Source organism: Anolis carolinensis, unplaced genomic scaffold (assembly GCF_035594765.1).
Source record: "Anolis carolinensis isolate JA03-04 unplaced genomic scaffold, rAnoCar3.1.pri scaffold_11, whole genome shotgun sequence".
In the NCBI taxonomy this organism is placed as follows: Eukaryota; Metazoa; Chordata; class Lepidosauria; order Squamata; family Dactyloidae; genus Anolis; species Anolis carolinensis.
In genome coordinates, this window is record NW_026943822.1 from 17,704,644 (window position 1) to 17,731,848 (window position 27,205).

The following is a 27,205-nucleotide window of genomic DNA, read 5'->3' on the forward strand; positions in this document are numbered from 1 at the left end:
ACAAGAGGGCAGTATATAAATAGAAAGTATTAGCTAATAGCCTATAGGGATGTATATATGCAGCACTCGGATACAACCACAAAAGGGTAGTATATAGATAGAAAGAATTAGCTACTAGCCTATAGGGAAGTATTTATGCAACACTCAGATACAACCACAAGAGGGCAGCATATAAAGTATTAGCTAATAGCCTATAGGGATGTCTATATAGAGCACTCAGATACAACCACAAGAGGGCAGTATATAGATAGAAAGAATTAGCTAATGGCCTATGTGTATGTGCAGCACTCGGATACAACCGCAAGAGGGCAGTATATGAACACAGCATTAGCTAATAGCCTATAGGGAAGTATATATGCAGCACTCGGATACAACCACAAGAGGGTAGTATATAGATAGAAAGGATTAGCTAATAGTCTATAGGGAAGTATATATGCAGCACTCGGATACAACCACAGGAGGGCAGTATATAGAGAAAGAATTAGCTAATAGCCTATGGGGATGTATATATGCAGCACTTGGATACAACCACAAGAGGGCAGTATATACATAGAAAGGATTAGCTAATAGCCTATGGGGATGTGTATGTGAAGCACTCAGATACAACCACAAGAGGGCAGTATATAGATAACAAGAATTAGCTGCTGGAGTATATGGATGTATATATGCAGTGCTCAGTGTAGATGCAGTTTCCTATTTCTATGGTACCATCATGGCAAGCGTAGTATTTCTTCTGGTCTTCCATCTGACTGATTCAATTTAAATGAGTAAATCATTTAAATACAAGTGCACTGTTCAGGCTCCACTATGCCAAAAATGGCAGATTCTGGTGGTGATGTTTTCGTGAGGTTTCTCCCTGCTTCTGTATGCGACCTGTCAAGAACACCTGTGTCCCAGATGCTGCCTAAACCAAGAGCGGCTTCCTCTGTTTAGAGCAGGATTCTGTCTTGAGCATTTGTGGAAGAAGAAGGCATTTAATGCTGTACCTTAGGAAAAGGCATTTGCAATCTGTCTTTCAGAATCTTTACTGTGCCATAGGATCTCCTATGAAATGCCCTTCATTACATCCTTTTAAAAAAACTACTGAAGAAGACCAAAAAGAGTGAAAATATTCCGAAAAACTCGACCAAGAAGCCCCTGAGACGCAAGTTGCAGGTAACTTTGTTTTTGTGTTGTCGAAGTCTTTCAATGGCCGGAATCACTGGTTTGCTGTGAGTTTTCCGGGCTGTATGGCCATGTTCCAGAAGCATTGTCTTCTGACGTTTCACCCACATCTACGGCAGGCATCCCCAGAGGTTGTGAAGTCTGTTGGAAACTGGGCAAGTGGGGTTTATATATCTGTGTAATGTTCAGGGTGGGAGAAAGAACTCTTGTCTGTTGGAGGCAGGTGTGAACATTGCCATTGGTCACCTTGATTAGCATTGAATAGCCTTGCAGCTTCAAAGCTTGGCTGCTTCCTACCTGGGGGAATCCTTTATTGGGAGGTGTTAGAAGGGGAGCACAGGGGTGAATGTCAATAAAAGAGGAGGAAATGTATAGAATATGTTTATATAACTTAACTTTTTCTCAAATAATAAAATAAAAAAGTCCAAAACACCTGGAGGACCGAAGTTTACCCAAGCCTGGTATATCTATATATATAAAAGAGTGATGGCATCAGGGCAGAGGACAAAACAACAAAACTACAGGGCCCCCAACCTTGAAATTTGACAACACAACCCATCATCCACGCCTCTAGGTTGATACAACAAAAAGAAAAGAAAAATAAAGTCCTAATTAGAGAGAGAGGAATAATTGCTTTTTTCCAATTGCTGCCAGTTAGAAGGCTAAGCTCCTCCAACTTGGTCTCCTAGCAACCCAAAAAAAAACCACTAAAAAATTAATACAATAAAATACTATAATAACAGAAAATAACTAAAAATAATACAAGAAAATAATAAAATAATAAATAAAAATATAACTTACAATAAAATTAATTAAAAATGCAAATAACGTCAAATAAAAATTACACAACAATTTTTAACCAATACCACCACCACTTTGCCACAGCAACGCGTGGCCGGGCACAGCTAGTATGCATATAAAAGAGAGTAGCAAAAAATAGATGGAAGTTGTCATCTGTTTCATTTGAAGTTTACTATAGCAGATGTCAACAAAGTGAGAACAGTACAGAGGGAAAATAACTACGAGATGAGAAAGTGAAGCCTTAAAAAAAACAAACCAAAATATAGATTTCTCCAGGTTTATATGATACAGTTTTTCCTAACAATCATAATGCAAAGCAGAAGAAAGTTACGAAAGAACAAAAAAAGAACCAAACTAGTTGAGCTCAAATGGTCAACCCTACTGTCCACATCATAATAAGAGAATAAACTCATAATCTGAGCCACAAATGCAGAGTTGGACGGCAAAAGTGCAATTTCTCCCGACACTAAAAAAAATCACCGGTTTCTGACTTTGTAGCATCATGAATGTAGACGATGATGCAAAATGGCTGGAGTGGGTGGCCCAGCAGTTTGAAAGTATCGCCGGCAAGGATAAAGAAATTGATTTGGAAGAGTTCAAAACAGCTCTCAACGTGAAGGAGGTAGGTTTCCGATCACTGCTGTAAGTTGCTCAAGGGCTTTGGCTCGGAAGGATTTGGATGTTTGGCTTCCCTGGGGGGAATTTAATACACCAAAACTTCTCTCACTAAGACTCTTTCCCCATATAAATTCAATATGCCATAGATACTCATGTATATGTCTAGAACAGTGATTCCCAAAGTGGGCGCTACTGCCCCCTGGTGGGCACTGCAGCGATCCAGGGGGGCGGTGATGGCACCTATTAGGACACAGGGGCGGGGCCAGGGGAGGGGCGGGGCCTCTTCCCAAGTGCCAGAGACAGGGCTGAGCACCTTAGGTGCCTGTTAGGACACAGGGGGCGGAGCTAGAGGAGTGGGCGTGGCTTCTTCCCAAGAGCCCAAGACAGGGCTGAGCATCTATACCTCTCCTGAGGTGCTTGTTGGGAGACAGAGGGCGGAGCTAGGGAAGGGGGCGGGGCCTCCTTCCAAGAGCCTGAGACAGGGCTGAGCCTCTATACCTCTCCTGAGAGGCTTTTTAGGACTAAAGGGCGGGGCTGGGGTGGGGGCGGGGCCTCTTCCCAAGAGTGTGAGACAGGGCTGAGCCTCTATCTCTCTCCTGAGAGGCTTTTTAGGACTAAAGGGCGGGGCTAGGGGTGGGGGCGGGGCCTCTTCCGAAGAGCATGAGACAGGGCTGAGCCTCTATCTCTCTCCTGAGAGGCCTTTTAGGACTAAAGGGCGGGGCTAGCTGTGGGGTGGGGCCTCTTCCCAAGAGCATGAGACAGGGCTGAGCCTCTGTATACCTGTCAGACCCCAGGCAGCAGGGCACCAAGAACCATACACGGAGGCCAATCTCTATCTAATATCTTTATTAAAGAAATGTATAAAAGCAATAAAAACAAGTGAAGAATATAGTTCAGAAGCAGACCTTTCAAATGAGGTCAAATATAGTCCAAAAATGTATTGTCCAATAAATGATATTAGAGTTCAAAGTTTTTATCCAATACCGAAACACACACTATTGCCAAGCAATAGTGTGGGGAAATGTCTGAGTCTTAGGAGTCCAAGGTAGCTTGACAACAAGGCTGGAAACAAGGCTGGATACAGGGCTGGATACAAGGCTGGATACAAGGCTGGATACAAGGCAAACAGTGATTCTTGGAACAAGGTCCGTGGTTAAAAGCAAGGCGAGGCAAGTCTTGAATACTTAATCCGGGAAGCAAGGAACTGGGGTTACGAAGTCCACACACGATCTTACTCCTGAAGCTGCTCTGTTGACTCCGCAAAGAATCTCCCGCGTCAGGCACCTATATTGGGTCTCGTTTTCCCGCCAACAATCTCTTTCCCTAGAGAACGGGAAGCGAAACCCAACTTTGTCCAGATGCAAGACTCCTTAGAATTTCCCAAGGGAAGCAGGTCTAATCAGCCTGTTGTTTGGCAGCAATCCGTAAACTCCTGCGATTCTGTTCCCTGACTCCTCTGTCAGCACAATAGGATTCTTTTCTAGGGAACGGAGGCGAGGAATGTCCAAGGTCTGTTTTACTGAATTCTTGGGTACAAACATCAACATCCGGCAGGTGAAAGGACTCCGGCTCTTGTTGAACCGGCGAAAACCCCATGTTTTCATCTTCATCTGCCTCGATGGCACTAGGAACAGGACTACAAGGCCCATGAGGCATCACAATACCTCCCCTGAAGCACTTGACAGAACATGGGGGGGGGGGGGTAATAGAGGTTCAGCCCCATCAGGCACTTGGGAAGAGGCCACGCCCCCTCCTCTAGCCCCGCCCCCGTGTCCTGGCAGGTGCTGCAGGACAGGGATAGAAGCTCAGCCCTGCCTCAGAGCTCGTAACTCCGCCCATCCCAGTCCTGGCCTCCCATTTGTGGCCCCGCCCACCTCCTCTCCCAGCCCTGCATCTTGGACTAGGGGAGAGGCTCAGCCCCGCCTTCTTGAACAGGAGCCACACCCACCCCTCTAAGCCACGCCCCTTTCCAGGGGGCGCTGAGTCATATTTTTTCTGGAAAGGGGGCAGCAGGCCAAATAAGTTTGGGAACCACTGGTCTAGACATTTTGGTTAAAAAAAATCAACCCCCCAAAAACTGGGTCAAAAGTGAGTCATGAGGGCTGATTTTTCTTTCCCCCCTTCTCTCCCTTAGTCCTTTTTTGCCGAGCGGTTCTTTGCTTTGTTCGACTCGGACGGAAGCGGCACCATCAGCCTGGATGAGCTGCTCGAGGCCCTGAAGCTGCTGATCCACGGAAGCGAAGCAGACAAGCTCCGGTTCCTCTTCCATGTTTATGACGTGGATGGTAAAACCCCAACGACCACCTTCCTTCCGCCAGAGCTTCTCAATCTAAGATTTTGCTTTTCCACAACCCTCTTGCTCTGCCCATTTCAAGACAGTCACTGCTGGTGGTTGCTTGTGTGTGCATGTTTCCATTGGGGCTCCTGGGCTGTATGTGCCGTAACCCAGAGTCCTCAATATGTATTTATTTATGTACAGTATTTATATTCCGCCCTTCTCACCCCAAAGGAGACTGAGGGCGGATCACAGAACTCACATATACGGCAAACATTCAATGCCATTTATACATTGAGAGACAGATAATTATACATAGATAGAGGTATATAGGGGCCTCCAGTGGCGCAGTGAGTTAAAGCGCTGAGCTGCTGAACTTGCGGACCAAAATATCACAGGTGCGAATGCGGGGAGCGGAATGAGCGCACACTGTTAGCCCCAGCTTCTGCCAACCTAGCAGTTCAAAAACATGCAAATGTGAGTAGATCAATAGGTACTGCTCTGGCGGGAAGGTAACGGTGCTCCATGCAGTCATGCCGGCCACATGACCTTGGCGGTGTCTATGGACAACGCCGGCTCTTCGGCTTAGAAATGGAGATGAGCACCAACCCCCAGAGTCAGTCATGACTAGACTTAACGTCAGGGGAAAACCTTTACCTTTATATATATATACTAGCTTGGGGACCCGGCAGTGCCCGGGTTATTAGTAGACGGCATTGAGTTGTTTGAAGATGTTAGGAAATATCACTTAAGTTTGGTCCAGATCCATCATCAGCTGGTTTCAATGCTGTCTGTATAAGGGTGAACTACAACTCCCAGAGCAAGAAATGAGTGATGCTACTTGGTCCATCTTCCCCCAATCTGCTCCAGGGCGAAAAGGGTTTCATGGGGGTTCTATGTGCCAAGTTTGGTCCAGTTCCGTCACTGCTGGGCGTCGCAGTGACCTGTGGGAGTCGTAGCGATTGAAAGTACTACAAATCCTATCACCCATGGGCCATCGTCCCACAAACGGCACCAGGGCGTAAAGCGCATCATGGGGATTAAGTGTGCTAAGTTTGGTCCAGATCCGTCATTCCTGGTGGTCTCAGTGGCCTGTGATAGTGGCGGCCAATCAGAAAGCTGGCACATACTCGCATGCATACATACATACATACATACAAACATACATACAAACATTCACTATATATATATATCCATATATATATCCATATATGGTGTCCATTGGGAATCCTCCCTCTGTTGTCCTAGGCAGTGGATCTATCGAACGTGGAGAGCTGCGCACGGTCTTGAAATCATGCCTGAAAGAAAGTTCGATTTCTTTGCCGGAAAAGACGCTGGATGACCTCACGGGAGCCCTCTTTGAGTCGGCTGACTCTGACTGCAGCGGAGCCATAACCTTTGAGGAGCTCCGAGCGGAGCTGGAACATTTCCCCGAAGTCATGGAGAACTTAACCATCAGGTATAATGCCCTTTCCATGGTCTCCACTTTTTAAGCCGAGGGCCGGTCCACAATCCTTCAGACTGTTGACGGGCCGGATTATCATTTGAAAAAAAAAATACAAACAAATTCCGATGCACACTGTACATGTCTTATTTGTAGTGCAAAAACAAACAAACAACAACATTGAAAGAACAATATAATATTTAAAAATAAAAATAATTTTAACCAACATACATTTATCAGGATTTCAATGGGAAGTGTAGTCCTGCTTCTGGCCAATGAGATAATCAAGTTAATTAGGGTTGTTGTTGTTGTTGTTGTTGTTGTTGTGTGCCTTCAAGTCATTTCAAACTTTGGGCGAGCCTAAGTCTAAAATGTATTTATTTATTATTTATTTATTTACTGCATTTATTTACTACATTTGTATCACACCCTTCTCACCCCAAAGGGGACTCAGAGTGGCCTACAAATTATATGTACATACAATATAATATATTATTAGCATAACACAATATTAGCATTATATATTACTTTATTGAACTATACCACTATACTGTAATATAATATAGTAATATTATATGTAATATAGAATTGATATTATTATATGGTATTATTATTAGTGTTATATTGTATTACATTATAATATTATTATCAATATTATATGTATATACAATATATTATATTGTAAAACTGAGGGCGGGGGCCAGGTAAATGACCTCGGAGAGCCGCATCCGGCCCCCGGGCCTTAGTTTGGGGACCCCTGGTCTCCACACTCTCTAAACACCAATTTATCCCCAAAAGGACTCTTCTTAGTAATGGATAGGTCTGACAAAAGGGTTATCAATCTGAGGTCTGTTGCTCTGTAGACTATATTGTGAGAACCGACAAAATAACATGAAAATTACATTGTTTTTGCTTATTTGTTCTAGAGACATAGACGTTCGAGGAGTTTGCAATCTCACTCTCTGCGAATGTGGCATGCTATCAGCACTATTGGGAGATTTGATTTAAGTAACATATCTAATATTATGGCCTTACACCAGTAAGGGGGTCTATGGTGACTTACAGTAGTAAAAATAAATGTTTTCCCCTGGCATGTACCTAGCGATCTATTCACATTTGCATGTTTTCGAACTGCTAAGTTGGCAGAAGCTGGGGCTAACAGCGGGAGCTCACCCCACTTCCCGGATTCAAACTACTGACCTTTTGGTCAACAAGTTCAGCAGCTTAGCGGTTTAACCTGCTGTGTCACTGGGCACTCCAGTACAGTACAGATATTAAAATGAACCATGCACAGTGCCACTTGGGTTGCATCTACATTGCAGAATTACTGCCATGGCTGAATGCTATGGAGTTGTAGTTTTACAAGGTCTTTCACCATCAGACAGTGGGTGCTGATGCTTCACCAAACTACAACTCCCGAAACCATTGAGTGGTGCCAAACTGCCTTAATTCGACAGCAAGTGGCTGCTCCGTTGATGCCTTATGCCTCTTTCTTGCAGTGCCGCAAGCTGGTTAAAGCCCCCCATGACTCCCCCAAAGGACCACCCACCGCGCTACCTGAGTCCGGCCTATTGGCACAACAATGGGAGCAAACTGCTTTTCCTGGGCAGCTACCTGGCAGTGAACATCCTCCTGTTCACTTTGGCAGCATTGAAGCATCTTGGCTCCGGCGCCTGGATCATGCTGGCGAAAGGCTGTGGGCAGTGCCTGAACCTCAACTGTACCTTCCTAGTGGTGAGTAAATTGTGTGTATCCATTGCATAAGGTGCACATATGGCCATGGTGGGCTGGGCTGTGGCGCAGCTGGCTAGTAACCAGCTGCAATAAATCACTACTGACCGGGAGGTCATGAGTTCGAAGCCCGGATCGGGTTAAGCCCCCGACCATTAAATAGCCCGGCTTGCTGTTCACCTATGCAGCCCCGAAAGACAGTTGCATCTGTCAAGTAGGGAAATTTAGGTATGCTTTATGCGGGAGGATAATTTAACTAATTTACAACATCATAAAACTGCCAGCAAAACACGAGGAAAGGAATGAGGAAGTACAGCCACTAGTGGACGGTGAAGCAACAGCTCCCCCTGTGGCCAGAATCGTGAAGCTGGAAAAAAATGTTAAATGCCTCTGTGTCTGTCTATACTGTATGTTGTTTGTCTGTTGACATTGAATGTTTGCCATATATGTGTTCAGTGTAATCCGCCCTGAGTCCCCTTCGGGGTGAGAAGGGCGGAATATAAATACTGTAAATAAATAAAATAATAAATCTACACTGAGGCATTAATTTCACAAGGTCTTTCACCCTCTTTGCCAAAGAGTGCTGATGCCTCCCCAGCTATCATTCCCATGTCACCATAACATTGAGCATGTTACACAATCTTGCTTGGAATATCATTCTTATCTTATTTTCTCCTATGGAAGTGCTTTGGCATTGTAAAATATAAATCTTGTGCTGGTGTGACAATGGTGTCCCGGTTGGTAAGGATGACAATGTCAAAGAGATATGCAAACACACTGAAGGTTCAAAACATAAAACAACATAAGAGCATCATATACATTTGACATTCACATAAGTGTTCACAACAATAATAAAGTACAGTCAACTGTTGTAATACACAGCAGTATCTTACAGAATATAATGTTTAAAGAAACTGCAATCATAGAGACTTAAATGCGGGCTGGAGTCAAACCACATAGAGTAGTCTACGGTATTTGAACAATTTCTCAGGACTCCAACTAAATTTTGTAAACAACACAGTACTGTAGAGTCTCACTTATCCAACATAAATGGGCCGGCAGAATGTTGGATAAGCGAATATGTTGGATAATAAGGAGGCATTAAGGAAAAGCCCATTAAACATCAAATTAGGTTATGATTTTACAAATTAAGCATCAAAACATCATGTTATACAACAAATTTGACAGAAAAAGTAGTTCAATAAGCAGTAATGCTATGTGATAATTACTGTATTTACGAATTTCAAAATATGATATATACTACAAAAATGTGTTGGATAATCCAGAACGTTGGATAAGGGAGTGTTAGATAAGTGAGACTCTACTGTATGTGTGTGTGTGTGTTTGTGTGTGTGTATATATATATATATATGTGTGTGTGTGTGTGTGTGTGCGCATGCACACACACACACACGCACACACATGAATATATATAATATTAATATTAATAATAATATTATGTTGTAATACAATGTAATAATAATTATAATTCACTATTATAATTGTATATTTATATTATATGCAATATTACTAATAATATTGCAATATAGTAGTATAATATAATATATTGTATGTATATATACTTGTAAACCGCCCTGAGTCCCCTTCGGGGTGAGAAGGGCGGTATATAAATGTCGCAAATAAATAAATAAATAAATAAATATGTGTATTAGTCCATCATGCACATTCAACCTTTGCAAACTAATATATGATGATACAATGTGAAACTAAAAGAATCAATTATAAAATCAATTGGCTTAAACCTGATGTGGAGTCAAACTGACTCAGAGTCTCTGTAGTACTGGAGCAATTCTTCAGGACTCCACAGGTCTTGAAACACTTAATCTAGAAGATAAACCTTGAGAAAAAGATCTTATAGCTATTTAAGATCCTGTGTTGTCGAATGTATATGATGCTCTAATATACATACTGTGTTTTATGTTTTGAACCTTCAGTGTGTTTGCATATCTCTTTGACATTGTTTAGGATAGACATCTGTGTTTATTTATTACTATATTCTGCCTGCAATATGGTAAGGATGACAACCTGTCCCCCGTTTTGCCTCCAAGGTGGTGATGTTGCGCCGGTGCCTGACCTGGTTGCGGGCCACTTGGGCGGCCAAAGTCCTTCCGCTTGACCAGAGCGTCCTTCTCCATCGGCTGATCGGCTGCTCCGTGGCCGCTCTGAGCGTCCTTCACACAGGGGCTCACGTGGCCAACTTTGGTGAGTGCCTCTTTCCATTGAGGTTGTCTTCTGCTGACTTTCATAGAATCATAGAAGTTCTTCCTAATGTTTAGGTGGAATCTGTCAGAGCGCGCGGTTTGGATAAACACACATGCAGCGGAAGATCAACGAAGAATCACTGGCACCAATAAATAGGCTGAAGCCTGTTTGGCTTTCTACAAAAGATTTACTGACAAACGGAAAACTCTCAAGACGACATATACATACAGAGTGCAAATAGGCAGAGAGCAGAGGGCAGAGGTCAGAACAGATAACACAGGGAGCTATTTATAACCACCTCTGCTGTCTGATGCAATACACAGTTAACTCTTTACACCAGGGGTCCCCAAACTAAGGCCCGGGGGCCGGATGCAGCCCTCCAAGGTCATTTACCTGGCCCCCGCCCTCAGTTTTATAATATATTTTTTATATCAGTTTTAATAATATAATATATTGTATATACATATAATATTGATAAAAATATTATAACGTTATACAATATAATACTAATAATAATACCATATAATAATATTAATTATATGTTATATATTACATATAGCATTACAGTATAGTGGTATAGTTCAATATAGTAATGTATAATGCTAATATTGTGCTATGCTAATACAGTAATATAATATATTGTATGTACATACAGCTGCTCTGAGTCCCCTTCGGGGTAAGAAAGGTGGGATATAAATGTAGTAAATAAATGTAGTAAGTAAATAATTAATTAATTTTAGACTTAGGCTCACCCAAATTCTGAAATGACTTGAAGGCACACAACAACAACAACAACAACAACCCTAATTAACTTGACTATCTCATTGGCCAGTAGCAGGCCCACACTTTCCATTGAAATCCTGATCGGTTTATGTTGGTTAAGATTGTTTTCATTTTTAAATATTGTATTGTTCTTTCATTGTTGTTGTTGTTGTTGTTGTTTTGCACTACAAATAAGACATGTGCAGTGTGCATAGGAATTTGTATTTTTTTTCAAATGATAATTCGGCCCCTCTATAGTCTGAAGGATTGTAGACCGGCCCTTTGCTTTAAAAGTTTGAGAACCCCTGCTTTACACACTCGCATCGTGGACAGCAGACAGTGCATGATGCAATCTCCAGCTCACATTGCAACACTATAACTCAATTACATTTAAACAACTCTATATACAATCATTCCCACTTCAACAGAATCTCTCTCCTGCAGTGAGGCTGTCTCAGACCAACGACACCTTCTACCTCTGGGAATACCTCTTCACCACGCGGACCGGGATTGGCTGGGTTTACGGAACGGCTTCCGTCACCGGCCTGGCTCTGCAGCTCCTCATTGGCCTCATGTCCGTGTGCTCCAGCACTTTTGTCCGTAAGAGTGGCCACTTTGAGGTGAGGTCCATTGGAAGTTTCCACCAGAGCTTGACCATATAGTCACGCTGAAGGACTGGCCTAGAGAGATTGTATTTTTTGTGTTGTCGAAGGCTTTCATGGCCGGGATCACAGCATTGTTGTATGTTTTCCGGGCTGTGTGGCCATGTTCCAGAAGTATTCTCTCCTGACGTTTCACCCACATCTATGGCAGGCATCCTCAGAGGTTGTGAGGTATGGAGAAACTAAGCAAGGAAGGTTTATATATACAGAAGAGTCTCACTTATCCAAGCCTCGCTTATCCAAGCCTCTGGATAATCCAAGCCATTTTTGTAGTCGTTTTCAATATTTCGTGATATTTTGGTGCTAAATTCGTAAATACAATAATTACAACATGACATTACTGCGTATTGAACTACTTTTTCTGTCAAATTTGTTGTATAACATAATGTTTTGGTGCTTAATTTGTAAAATCATAACCTAATTTGATGTTTAATAGGCTTTTCCTTAATCCCTCCTTATTATCCAAGATATTCACTTATCCAAGCTTCTGCTGGCCCGTTTAGCTTGGATAAGTGAGACTCTACTGTATCTGTGGAAAGTCCAGGGTGAGAGAAGAACTCTAAACTGGCAGCAATTGGATAAAAACAATTATTGCTCTCCCTCTAATTAGGACTTTATTTTTCTTTTCTTTTTGTTGTATCAACCTAGAGGCGTGGATGATGGGTTGTATTGTCAAATTTCGAGGTTGGGGGACCTGTAGTTTTGTTGTTTTGTCGGTCGCTGTGATGCCATCACTCTTTTATATATATAGATATTGTACTATACCATTATACCATAATATTATTAGTAATATTACATTTAATATATAATACTATCATATTATACAATATTATTATATTGTATAATTATTATTAGCTGCCCTGAGTCCCCTATTGGGTGAGAAGGGTGGGGTAGAAATACTATAATAAATAAATAAATATTATATTACATTATAATATTATTATCAATATTATATGTATACACAATATATTATATTATTACCATATCATTCATTTACGATACAGTAGAGTCTCACTTATCCAACGTTCTGGATTATCCAACGCATTTTTGTAGTCAATGTTTTCAATACATCGTGATATTTTGGTGCTAAATTCGTAAATACAGTAATATAGTATTACTGCGTATTGAACTACTTTTTCTGTCAAATTTGTTGTATAACATGATGTTTTTGGTGCTTAATTTGTAAAATCATAACCTAATTTGATGTTTAATAGGCTTCTCCTTAATCTCTCCTTGTTATCCAATGTATTCGCTTATCGAACATTCTGCCGGCCCGTTTATGTTGGATAAGTGAGACTCTACTGTATTTGGCATACAGCAGATTTTGCAGTCATGCAATTGTTTTCAAGATCCCCTACTTGAGTATCCTCATCGAGGTAGTTTACATCCTTGGTGTGTCCTCTAGCTTCCAGGATGTTTCCCAAACTTTCCTTGCTCTTCCCTATGAGATCCTCCTCTCCACAACCCGTAGGTCTTCTACTGGACCCATCTCTCCTACGTCTTCATCTGGACCTTGTTAATTATCCATGGACCCAATTTCTGGAAGTGGTTTGTTGTGCCTGGATTTCTGTTCCTCGTAGAGAAGATCTTTGGGGTGTTCTTGTCCCGCACTAGGAGGCTCTACATTGTGGAAATCAACCTTTTGCCCTCAAAGGTTTGTTCTCTGGAAAAAAATACATATAAGCCAGAAAAAAATATTCCATCTAAATATTAGGAAGAGCTCTTCAACATGGGATTCTGCAGCTGTCTGGGTGGCCATCTATCAGGCGTGCTTGGATTGTGTTTTCTTAGATGGCCCAACTCTGATTCCATAAACAAAATTCTGACTCCATCCTTCTCCATCCACTAAACCAATGATGGGCAACCTTTTGCACTTGGTGTGTCAAAATTCACCAAAAAACCTAGCATGACTTGGGTGGTGTGTCACTTCGAGAGAGAAAACCATAATTTCACAATATATATAGTTTAAATAACAAAAATATATAATTGTAATATATAACTGTATTTAATAAATCAAAAACTATTTACTACCATTATTTCCATGTACAACAATCTATGGTACCTCTTGCAGTTTCCACGCTGATTTCTCTCTGTTGTAGTTTCAATGTAGTCATGAATAATGAATAATTATAATAATAATAATATAATAGTAATAATATAATAATATACTACAATAATAATAGAATAATAATAGAATGATTTTATAGATAGATAGATAGAGAGATAGATAGATAGATAGATAGATAGATAGATAGATAGATAGATAGATAGATATGTAATGTGCATAATTCCCATGGAGTAAACAACAAAACCACTGGACCAAATCACACCAAATTTGGCCACAAAAGACATTAGTCATCCAATCAATCTGCATGTAGAAGCGTGGCAGCAAAAATGGCTAGGCGTGTCAGTACTGACACGCATGTCATAGGTTGGCCATCTAAATGTGGGAGCCGCAGCCAAGAAGAGAAGGGTTGGATTGGGTGACCTTTGTGGTCTCTTCCAACTCTATAGTCCAATGTGGATGGAGTGGGACATGTGGAAATGAGTGCACTTTATTTATTTATTTATTTATTTATTTATTTATTTATTTACAGTATTTATATTCCGCCCTTCTCACCCCATTGTACACATATAAGGCAAACATTCAATGCCATATAACATAGAATAGAGACAGAGACAGACGCAGAGGCAATTTAAACCTTCTCCAGCTTCCAGCTTCCTGAGGGTATGCTTGATTCCGGCCACAGGGGGAGCAGCTGCTTCATCATCCACTGCGACTGCAACTTCCTCATTCCAACGACAGCTGGGTGATTTTTATGGTGTCGTAAATTAGCCTCCCCATGTATAAGTGGTATCTAAATTTCCTACTTGATAGATGCAACTATCTTTAGGGTTGCTTAGGTCAACAACGAGCAAGAGCTATATTTTTATTTTTATTGGCGGGTGCTCACCCCGACACTGGCCTCGAACTCATGACCTCTTGGTCAGAGTGATTTATTGCAGCTGGCTGCTAACCAGCCTGCGCCACAGCCCGGCCCCGGGTTGCAGAACTTGATGTCTCACCAGTTTGTTGGAGGACATCATCCATAGCTTGATTCCATCGTCCTTCTTCCAAAGTTGGCTGCCTTTCTTTCCTCTGTCTTTAAGTGCAGGTGACCCACTTGGTGATCCAGAGACCCCCGTTTTTCCACTACAAGCCCGGAGACTATGTGTACCTAAATATCCCAGCTATAGCCAAGTACGAATGGCACCCATTCACCATCAGCAGTGCCCCGGAGCAACCAGGTGGGTGGCCGCCAGAAAGGCTTTCGAAATTTAGTAAAGGGAAGGGAGATGGAAAATGCTGGAAGTGCGGAAAACACAATGGAGATTTTATACATATGTGGTGGAGGTGTAAGAGAATAAAAAAGTTCTGGCAGGAAATTCACAAAGAAATGGAGAAAATACTCCGAAATAAATTTGCTTTACAACCAGAGTACTTCCTTTTAGGTAATACAGATTTTCAGATGGACCTCAATACAGAAAAGCTTTTCACATACAGTAGAGTCTCACTTATCCAACATAAACGGGCCGGCAGAATGTTGGATAAGCGAATATGTTGGATAATGAGGGATTAAGGAAAAGCCTATTAAACATCAAATTAGGTTATTTTACAAATTAAGCATCAAAACATCATGTTATATAACAAACTAGCTGTGCCTGGCCACGCGTTGCTGTGACGTTGTCTGGTGGTGTTGGTGAGAAATTGTTGAGGTAGTGGTGGTATTGAATGTGTGTTGTATGGTTGTCTTTATGTTTAGTATGCACACTGAAGTGGATTATATGGCAGTGTGGAGTCAAGATAATCCAGTTCAAAGCAGATAATATAAGATTCTAAATGAGTTATATAGCTGTGTGGAAGGGCTTTGAGTCTACACTACCATATAATCCAGTTAAAATCTGATAATCTGTGGAAGAGGCCTAAGTGAGGCCTAACTGTGCCTGTCCCCTGGGCTGAGTAGATTGCTAGGAGACCAAGTGGGCGGAGCTTAGCCACCTAACTGGCAGCAATTGGATAAAAACTATTATTCCTCTCCCTGTAATTAGGACTTTATTTTTCTTTTCTTTTTGTTGTATCAACCTAGAGCCGTGAATGATGGGTTGTGTTGTCAAATTTCAAGGTTGGGGGTCCTGTAGTTTTGTTGTTTTGTCCGCTGCCCTGATGCCATCACTCTTTTATATATATAGATTTGACAGAAAAAGTAGTTCAGTACACAGTAATGCTATGTGATAATTACTGTATTTATGAATTTAGCACCAAAATATCACGATGTATTGAAAACATTGACTACAAGAATGCGTTGGATAATCCAGAACGTTGGATAAGTGAGACTCTACTGTATATGGATGTTTAGCCGGCTACAATTATTTGGAAGAAGATGTGTTTCGCGATGCAGAGAACCTGGAAGTAGAAAATAGTTTGTTTGTTTGTTTGTTTGTTTGTTTGTTTGTTTCTTTCTTTCTTTCTTTCTTTCTTTCTTTCCTTCTTTCTTTCTTTCTTTCTTTCCTTCCTTCCTTCCTTCCTTCCTTCCTTCCTTCCTTCCTTCCTTCCTTCCTTCCTTCCTTCCTTCCTTCCTTCTTTCCTTCCTTCCTTCCTTCCTTCCTTCCTTCCTTCCTTCCTTCCTTCCTTCTTTCTTTGCTTCCTTCCTTCCTTCCTTCTTTGCTTCCTTCCTTCCTTCCTTCCTTCCTTCCTTCCTTCCTTCCTTCCTTCCTTCCTTCCTTCTTTCTTTCTTTCTTTTCTTCTCTTTCTATTTCATTCAATTGTTCCACAACTTTTTATGTATATGTTTAAAATCATAAATAAAATATGGAGGGGAAATAAACATGGGTGGCCGCCCAGAAACCAACCTGAATTGGGAATTAATGTGGAAAAGTTGCATATGGCTTATTTTCCCATTCAAATTTGGCACAATTTTGGGGTGAAACCGGCTCCAAATAGTACTTTGGGTTCTCCCAAAGTGTGCCAAAACTCCCTGCTCAACTCTCCGTTGCACAAGAAACCATCACAAATACCTTCTGCTCCTTCCATTTCCCCTTCGTAATAGCAGGAAAAAGGTGATGAAATGTCTTTTCATGGCAACATTTTGGAAACAGAGAGAAAACAAATGTGACACTAGAATAATTATGTCATGGTAAGGGATGCCAGCAAGAGGAGAATGGTTCAAAGCACCAGAAACCCCTCAACTGGAGGATCCAGAAAAGTGTCCCTCTTCTCGAGCCCTCTCTTCTTTCTTCTTTCTCCCCAAAGGGACTATTTGGCTCCATATTCGGTCTCTGGGACAATGGACCAACCAATTGTATGAATACTTCTGGCACCAAGGTGACCTTCGTGACTGTGAACCCGACACAAAGCAACAGAAGAAAACCAGCTCCGAGAAATGGGTAGATTTGCAGTTTAAAATTGGAATTATCATTAATGTAGACTCCTCTCTGGCCTTTGTTGTTGCTGTTTAAATAGCACCAGGCGTATTAAATGTGAATATGTACAATATTTTTGGCAGACTTTACAAAACGAGTCAAATCAAATACTACGAAATGAGTGGGTCATAACAAAGGAAATAGCAGTATTAGGGAAAAGAGAGGAAATGGGAAATAAAAGGGAAATCAAAGAAGCAATAATTGAATGTGCACAAGCAGTAATAGTATTAGGGTGGAAAGATAAATCCAAATGGTCAGTACGTAAATGGTCAGTACCAATATATGGTGGAGCAAATGGAATTTGAAATTATGAATGTGAAACTAAATGGTGTAAAAACTAATGAAAATAGAACAAGAGAAATGGAAGAAAGATGGACAAGGGTAAAGAACTATATCATGAATCAATCTGGAGATCAAGCCGTAAGAAATAAGATACAAATGTTATATAGTATATAGGATGGAAATGGATAAAGATAAAGATATAAAGATTGTCTCACAAAGAAACGAATATGTAAAAAGGAAACAATCCTCGTGTTGGTGGTGGGAATTGTAAATGTTTTGTATGTCTACGGTATGTATTTTTTGTGTTTTAAAAAATAAGAAATCTGTATTAAAAAAAATAGCACCAGGCATATTAAAATACCGTATATACTCGAGTATAAGCCGACCCGAATATAAGCCGAGGCACCTAATTTTACCACAAAATCAGTTCTTTACTGCTGGGAAGTGGTACTTGAGGCATAAGTTCCAATGAATCATTTGGGCCACATAGTTGTGCCTCTGTTTGTAGTCAGTCTGTGCGATTTTCTTACAGCAGCTGAGGATATGATCAATAGTTTTGTCGGTTTCCTTGCACAGTCTGCATTTTGGGTCATCAGCTGATTTGTTGTTGTTGTTGTTGTTGTTGTTGTTGTTGTTGTTAGGAGCCATACATTGGACTGTGTAAGCTCACCAAGACGTTCCCCGGAACTTTTCTTTCAGAAGTGCCTCTTTGGCTCCTCTGATGTGGAGCAGCCTGTGGTCAGAAGCGAGGATGAGATGGTGGAGATCTTATCCTACAGGACCATTGGCTCTCCCAATGGAAGGACTGCAAATGAGGAGGTAAAGCAAATTTATCTTGGACAACGTAAAGCAGGGAGTGCGTCTAAACCAGGCATGGGCATAATTTGGCTCTCCGGGTATTTTGAACATCAGATGCAAGGAGATCAAGTCCAAAACACCTAGGGTCGAAATTTGCCCTTTACCTGGTCTACACTATAGAATTAATGCAGACTGACCTCATTGACTCAATGCTGGGGAACTTTGAACTGCATTATTTGCCAGCCTTACTCTGGGGGTAAATACCATATATACTTAAGAATAAGCCAACCCGAATATAAGCCGAGGCACCTAATTTTACTGGGAAAACATTGACTCCAGTATAAGCCGAGAGTGGTAAATTTCAGAAATAAAAATAGATACCAATAAAATTACATTCATTGAGGCATCAGTAGGTTAAATGTTTTTGAATATTTACATTTTAGGAAAAGACTGTCCAACTCTGGTTAAATCATTATTCTCATCTTCTTCAATGTAAATTTGCTTATGTATCCTTTTAATAATAATAGAGTAAAATAATACATGCAATAATAATAATAATAATAATAAATACAGGAAAACAATACATGCAATAATAAATAGAGTAAAATAAAAAATGTAATATAATAATAATAAGACCAGAGTGAAATAATAAATGTATTAATAATAATAAAAATAGAGTAAAATAAATGTAATAGTAACAACAATAATAGAGAAAAATAATAAATGTAATACAGTAGAGTCTCACTTATCCAACATAAACAGGCCCGGCAGAACGTTGGATAAGCAAATATGTTGGATAATAAGAAGGGATTAAGGAAAAGCCTATTAAAGATCAAATTAGGTTATGATTTTACAAATTAAGCACCAAAACATCATGTTATACAACAAATTTGACAGAAAAAGTAGTTCAATACGCAGTAATGTTATGTTGTAATTACTGTATTTACAAATTTAGCACCAAAATATCACGATGTATTGAAAACATTGACTACAAAAATGCGTTGGATAATCCAGAACGTTGGATAAGCGAATGTTGGATAAGTGAGACTCTATTGTAATAATAATAATAATAATAATAATAATAATAATCATAATAATAATAATAAATACAGGAAAATAATACATGTAATAATAAATAGAGTAAAATAATAAATGTAATAATAATAATATCAGAGTGAAATAACAAATGTATTAATTATAAAAATAGAGCAAAATAAATGTAATAGTAGCAACAGTAAAAGAGAAAAATAATAAATGTAATAATACCAATAATAATAGAGAAAAATAATAAATGTACCATATATTCTCGAGTATAAGCTGACCCAAATATAAGCCAACCAGGACCCTCACCTGAGTATAAGCCGAGGGGGGCTTTTTCAGTCTTAAAAAAAAGGGGCTGAAAAACTAGGCTTATACTCGAGTATATAGAGTAGTTGTCCAGTGAGTAGATATTTGGTAGCTATACTTTTATACTTTTGTTACCACTATCGTCTTTGCTCAACAGGTTTCTGGAAAGGCTTGCGAGAATCAGAGACTCTGTCACATCAAGGTAAAACATACTCATACCCTCACTACTGTTAATGTGGGATTTGTGTATTGATAGTGTTTAAATGAGATTTGTGTCTTGTCTGTATTGCATACTGATTGCATCATCCAGAGTGTGACATAGTCTAGAAAGAGTTAATTACTGACCTTGATGTGTGGCTGGAACTGGGGAGTGTCCAGACACAAGTGTGTATGCATTACTGATTGCATCAGTTCAGTTCTGTTCTGAGTCAAGTCCTGTGTTCGTCGATTGTCTGCAAGCCTGTTTGTCTTGATTATTACTGCTTACAGTAAAACTTTGTATATAGTTTTACTAATGTCTCTGGGTCTCTCTTCGTTCTGCGTTCCACTGATTCCATCCAACTACTGCTGTGCTGCAAATTACTCTGACAACTACACCTGAAAGATGGCAGTTTGTGTTTAGTGGCCATGTTAGAGTGGAAGATGGGAATGATAGTATAGAAGGAAGGAGCCCAAGGTATATTGGGTAGCAGGAAAGGGATGCAGAATGTGAAGCTGACATGTTTTAAGAAAAACAACAGGAAGGAGCATGTATGCAACATGGATATGTCAGAGAGAATCAGTTGGCCACGTATATTGTTTTATAGGCATGGGCAAACTTGGGCCCTCCAGGTGTTTTGGACTTCAACTCTCACAATTCCTAACAGCCTACCGGCTGTTATGAATTGTGAGAGTTGAAGTCCAAAACACCTGGAGGGCCCAAGTTTGCCCATGCCAGTTCTATAGCAAAATGTGCTACAGGAGGTATCATAACATGACAATATAATCAACCAGCACAATGTTGTTTTCTTCAGTGTTACATTGACGGTCCTTATGGCACTCCCACGCGGAGGATCTTCACCTCGGAGCACGCGGTGTTGATCGGCGCAGGGATCGGAATCACTCCTTTTGCCTCTATCTTGCAAAGCATCATGTTCAGGTTGGTCTGCGGCCGGCACATTTTGGGGCAGAATGTATATCGTTTAACCCCACCTCAACTGCTATGACTCAATGCTACGGAAGCATGGGAGTTGTAGTTTGGTGAGACACCAGCCCTCTATAGCAGAGAAGGTTAAAGATGTTAAAGACTCCCCATGAAAGGCTAAACAACAAGGGGCCGGGCTGTGGCGCAGCTGGCTAGTAACCAGCTGCTATAAATCACTACTGACCGAGAGGTCATGAGTTCGAAGCCCGGGTCGGGTTAAGCCTCCAACCATAAAAAAAAAAAAAATAGCCCCGGCTTGCTGTTGACCTAGCAGCCCCGAAAGACAGTTGCATCTGTCAAGTAGGGAAAATTTAGGTACGCTCTATGCAGGAGGCTAATTTAACTAATCTACAACACCATAAAACTGCTCACGAGGAAAAGAAGAGGAAGAACAGCCACCAATGGACAGTGAAGCAACAGCTCCCCCTGTGGCCGGAATCGTGAAGCTGGAAAGATGTTAAAAAATGCCTCTGTGTCTGTCTAAAACTGAATGTTGTTTGTCTGTTGGCATTGAATGTTTGCCATATATGTGTTCATTGTAATCCGCCCTGAGTCCCCTTCGGGGTGAGAAGGGCGGAATATAAATACTGTAAATAAAGCCTCCTGCTTGTTGCTTCTCCTCCTCTCTCCTCCTGAGTGGAGCTGTTCTATTTGGGGTGTTGATTCAAAATATAAAAGGTAAAGGTTTCCCCTGATGTTAAGTCCAGTCGTGTTTGACTCTGGGGGTTGGTTCGAAAACATGCCAATGTGAGTAGATCAATAGGTACCGCTCCGGCGGGAAGGTAACGACGCTCCATGCAGTCATGACCTTGGAGGTGTCTATGGACAACGCCGGCTCTTCGGCTTAGAAATGGAGATGAGCACCAACCCCCAGAGTCAGACACGACTGAACTTAACATCAGGAGAAACCTTTACCTTATGTAGACTTGTCCATAGCTGCATGGAATACGGTAGACTCCACTATTGTTCATCTTTCACAATAATGAGCAATATATGTTCCTGACAGTACAGTAGAGTCTCGCTTATCCAACGTAAACGGGCCAGCAGAACGTTGGATAAGCGAATATGTTGGATAATAAGGAGGGATTAAGGAAAAGCCTATTCAACATCAAATTAGGTTATGATTTTACAAATGAAGCACCAAAACATCATGTTATACAACAAATTTGACAGAAAAAGTAGTTCAATACGCAGTAATGCTATGTAGTAATTACTGTATTTACGAATTTAGTACCAAAATATCATGATGTATTGAAAACATTGTCTACAAAAATGCGTTGGATAATCCAGAACGTTGGATAAGCGAGTGTTGGATAAGTGAGACTCTATTGTATTTAGAATTTTTTAAAAACTGTGAATAGTGTGCATCATTCCAGATCATTTTTTTTGGATGTTCTGTATCTTGTTTCTTCATAGGCACCATATGCAGAAGCAGACTTCCCGCAGCCAGGACCTCACATTGAATGAGAACCTTAAAAACGACAACATGAAACTTCAAAAGGTGAGACAATGCCTCCAGCTGCTGCTTGGCATGATATATATTTGCAAAGCTTTGGAAAGTACCATTTAAATGGGTTCCTGAGTCAACTCAACACAAATGACCTACTCAATACACAATTGAAAATAAACCAGTTCAGTAAACAATATGTATGGCAAATTAGTTATACTGTTTAAATTCACAGTAATAACAAACAACATCAAATGGATTGTCCAATATACATTGAAATACAGTCGGTGTTGTGTATTCTAATGCCGAGAAGAATAAGTCCGCCACGACCGGTTTTGGCCCCGCATCAGGCCTTTCTCTGGTGGTCTGAAAATAGTTACGTACACTAACATAAATAAGAAAATATATCCATAGAACATCATCCATTGCCAAATACTAACCTGGTTCCACACCTAACACTTGTTCTCTTTAGAGATACATGTCATTTACACTGTGAAATATATATCAAAGAAACCAATACAGTAGAGTCTCACTTATCCAAGCTAAACGGGCCGGCAGAAGCTTGGATCAGCGAATATCTTGGATAATAAGGAGGGATTAAGGAAAAGTCTATTAAACATCAAATTAGGTTATGATTTTACAAATTAAGCACCAAAATGTCATGTTATACAACAAATTTGACAGTAAAAGTAATTCAATACGCAGTAATGCTATGTTGTAATTACTATTACTGTATTTACGAATTTAACACCAAAATATCACAATGTATTGAAAACATTGACTACAAAAATGGCTTGGATTATCCAGAGGCTTGGATAAGCGAGGCTTGGATAAGTGAGACTCTACTGTAGTTACATACATAAAATATAAGTAACTACCTATCCATTGAACATCAACTATAAAAAATTGCAAAAACTTACACAGTTCCAAATTTAATACTTGTTCTCCTTAGAGATACAGTACAGTATCATTTATCCAACATAAACGGGCCAGCAGAATGTTGGATAAGCGAATATGTTGGATAATAAGGAGGGATTAAGGAAAAGTCTATTAAACATCAAATTAGGTTATGATTTTACAAATTAAGCACCAAAACAACAAATTTGACAGAAAAAGTAGTTCAATACGCAGTAATGCTATGTAGTAATTACCGTATTTACGAGTTTAGCACCAAAATATCATGATATATTGAAAACATTGACTACAAAAATGCGTTGGATAATCCAGAACGTTGGATAAGCGAGTGTTGGATAAATGAGACTCTACTGTACATGTTTTTTACAGTGGAATCTAGGTCAAAGGAACAAGGAGTGGCTGTAAGCATCAAAGAGTTACATACATCCAAAATAATTGTATTTCAATATATATTGGACAATCCATTTGATGTTGTTTGTTATTACTGTGAATTTAAACAGTATAACTAATTTGCCATACATATTGTTTACTGAACTGGTTAATTTTCAATTGTGTATTGAGTAGGTCATTTGTGTTGAGATGATATATATTTGCCCAACGAAGAGAGACGGTAATTGGCAGCATTTTTTCCCCATCACCAGGTGGACTTTATCTGGATTAACCGAGACCAAACATCCTTTGAGTGGTTTGTCAGCCTCCTGATGCAACTGGAAGGCAGCCAGGCTGATGAAGACCCCAGCGGTAGGTTGGCTCTGTTTTTATGCTGCCATGGCCAAAATAGCACAATTCTATAACATTTAAAAGGTCCCAGGTTCAAATCCTGGGAGCGGAATGAGCGCCCGCTGTTAGCTCCAGCTCCTGTCTACCTAGCAGTTCGAAAACACACCAATGTGAGTAGATCAATAGGTACCACTCCGGCGGGAAGGTAACGGCGCTCCATGCAGTCATGCCTATGGCCACATGACCTTGGAGGTGTCTATGGACAACGCCGGCTCTTTGGCTTAGAAATGGAGATGAGCACCAACCCCCAGAGTCGGTCACGACTGGACTTAACGTCAGGGGAAACCTTTACCTTTACCTATAGCATTTATTAAATTCAGTAGACTGTACTATTATTGACATTTCCATGGTCAGTCTAGAAACGTATGCCATGTATATATGGGTGTTGTATTGTACTGTAAGTTCCTTTTCCTGCTTACTAACCTTCTTTCCTTTCTTCAGATTTGCTAAGCATCTCTTTTGGGATTACTGTCAATATTTTAAGTTATTTTAATATTTATAAGATGTGTTATTATACTATGATTTTATTGTGTTACTGTTTTTATTGATGTACGGTAATACTGTTTTGGGCTTGTTTCAGGGTAAGCCTCCCCAAGTCATTTGGGAGATGGAGCGGGGTATAAATAATAATAATAATAATAATAATAATAATAATAATAATAATAATAATAATAATAATGACACAGCAAACAAGATAGATATGCTGGATCTCGTTTCACAAAATCACAAGTTGAACACTTCCCAAGTGTCTAGGACTGTGTGATGTATTTTCGGATGATGCGTGCAGATCCCAGTAGGGTGGCCTTTTGCAGTTGACAGATCGTAATTTTGTCAATGTCTATTGTTTCCAAATGCCGGCTGAGATCTTTTGGCACGGCACCCAGTGTGCCCATCACCACCGGAACTACCTGTACTGGTTTCTGCCAGAGTCTTTGAAGTTCAATCTTGAGGTCCTGATAGCGGCTGAGTTTTTCCTGTTGTTTTTCGTCAATGCGACTGTCACCTGGGATGGCAACATCAATGATCCAACCCTTTTTCTTTTCCACAACTATGATGTCTGGTGTGTTGTGTTCCAGAACTTTGTCAGTCTGAATTTGGAAGTCCCACAGTATCTTTGCGTGTTCATTTTCCAATACTTTTGCAGGTTTGGGCCACATGGTTGTGCCTCTGTTTGTAGTCTGTCTGTGCAATTTTCTTACAGCAGCTGAGGATATGATCAATGGTTTTGTCGGTTTCCTTGCACAGTGAGAGCACCTTGAAGTGGGGCTGAACCCAGTGGCTTTATCAGCAAGATATATAAATAAAAATTAATAATAATAATAATAATCTGCACGCATCATCCGAAAATACATCACACAGTCCTAGACACTTGGGAAGTCTTCGACTTGTGATTTTGTGATACGAAATCCAGCATATCTATCTTGTTTGCTGTGTCATAATAAAATAATACAGTAGAGTCTCACTTATCCAACATAAACGGGCCGGCAGAATGTTGGATAAGCGAATATCTTGGATAATAAGGAGGGATTAAGGAAAAGCCTATTAAACATCAAATTAGGTTATGATTTTACAAATTAAGCACCAAAATATCATGTTAGACAACAAATTTGGCAGAAAAAGTAGTTCAATATGCAGTAATGCTATTTAGTAATTACTGTATTTATGAATTTAGCACAAAAATATCACGATATATTGAAAACATTGACTCCAAAAATGCGTAGGATAATCCAGAACGTTGGATAAGCGAGTATTGGATAAGTGAGACTCTACTGTAATTACTGTATTTACGAATTTAGCACCAGAATATTATGATGTATTGAAAACATTGACTACAAAAATGCGTTGGATAATCCAGAATGTTGGATAAGTGAGACTCTACTGTAATAATAATTCTGACCTTGCTAAAGTATCTATATGTGACCGTGTCCATTTTCCTCTTAATTGTAACCTCTCGTTGCACTGATTTGCTGTACTCCACTCGCAAAAATACAAAAAAGTCCTGCAAGTTGTTATTTAATGTATTTTCGAAGACTTTCTTGGCCAGAATCACTGGTGTGTTGTGTGGTTTCCGGACTGTATGGCTATGTTCTAGCTGCATTTTCTCCTGATGTTTCACCTACATCTCTGGTTGGCATCTTCAGAGGATCCTCTGAAGATGCCAATCATAGATGTATGCGAAACATCAGGAGATGATGCCGCTAGAACATTGTCATACAGTCTGGAAACCACACAACACTCCATTCCTGCACGAATTCTGACATGTCCTTCTGACACCCAGACCGCTTCCTGGAGATGCACCTCTACATGACCTCGGCCCTCAACAGGAATGACATGAAGGCCATTGGCTTGCAGGTGGCCTTAGACCTGCTTGCTGAAAAGGAGAAGAAGGACTCCATCACAGGCCTCAAGACAAGGACCCAGCCTGGACGCCCAAACTGGAACAAGGTGGGCTCCCAAAAGGTTGTCTACTAGCATTTCCAATGCATAGTTTGTTCCCCAGACTTGGGATCTTACTCTTGAGAAACGGAACTTACTTCCAAAGTTTACTATTTTCTGGCTTATGGTCCCTTCAATTCCTCTTTCTACGCTGAACTAAATCATGAGAAGAGCAGGATCTAAATTCCGTATGTTATTGTTGACAAGTTTAGGGAGAGATGTTACACCTGACTTGTTTTGCTCCCCAGCTTTTCCAGAAACTGGCCAAAGACAACAAAGGGAAGGTCCATGTCTTCTTCTGCGGCTCTCCGGCTCTGGCCAAAGTCATCAAAGGCCACTGTGAGCAGTTCGGCTTCAGGTTCTTCAAAGAGAACTTCTGAAGGTTGGATTCTCCATGTCTCCATCCCTGCTGGGTTGGGAAGCCCCATCTTCTCCGTCCGGACTCCTTCCTTGGAGAGCTTTCACTATGAGAGGCATCCAGAAACACCTTTTGTTTCGTCTTCTCTAGTTTGTAGGAGCTCCTCAGAGCTCTTCAGAGGCACCGCCGGGTCCCCAAGCTAGTTCTCAATAAATTTATTTATTTATTTATTAGCTACATTTATATGCCGCCCTTCTCACCCCGAAGGGGACTCAGAGCGGCTTACAAATTAAATTTACATACAATATTATCTTAGCATAGTACAATACTGGTAATAAAATTACTATATTGTACTGTATCAATATATTGTAATATTATTAGTAATATTACATGTAAAATATAATAGATAATGAATATTATATTGTATTATTAGTATTATATCGTATTGCAAATAAAATAAAATAAAATAAAATGGAAAAAAATTATTGGAACATTTTCTATCATTAATACAAAAATATA

At 40.3% G+C, this 27,205-nt stretch overlaps 1 protein-coding gene across 1 annotated transcript; it reads left to right on the top strand.

Moving 5' to 3' along the window:
* The first annotated feature begins 262 nt into the window (after positions 1-262).
* On the top strand, positions 263-27,180 carry nox5 (NADPH oxidase 5). The gene is made up of 17 exons (XM_062963143.1): positions 263-1,155; positions 2,464-2,587; positions 4,718-4,868; positions 6,107-6,317; positions 7,802-8,036; positions 10,103-10,256; positions 11,463-11,638; positions 13,152-13,334; positions 14,836-14,968; positions 16,971-17,104; positions 18,122-18,241; positions 19,725-19,769; positions 20,581-20,705; positions 22,167-22,251; positions 23,754-23,853; positions 26,171-26,337; positions 26,577-27,180. Exons 2-17 carry the CDS (start codon positions 2,468-2,470, stop codon positions 26,706-26,708), a joined length of 2,271 nt encoding a protein of 756 aa, XP_062819213.1. The 5' UTR covers positions 263-1,155; positions 2,464-2,467; the 3' UTR covers positions 26,709-27,180.
* The last annotated feature ends 25 nt before the right edge of the window (positions 27,181-27,205 follow it).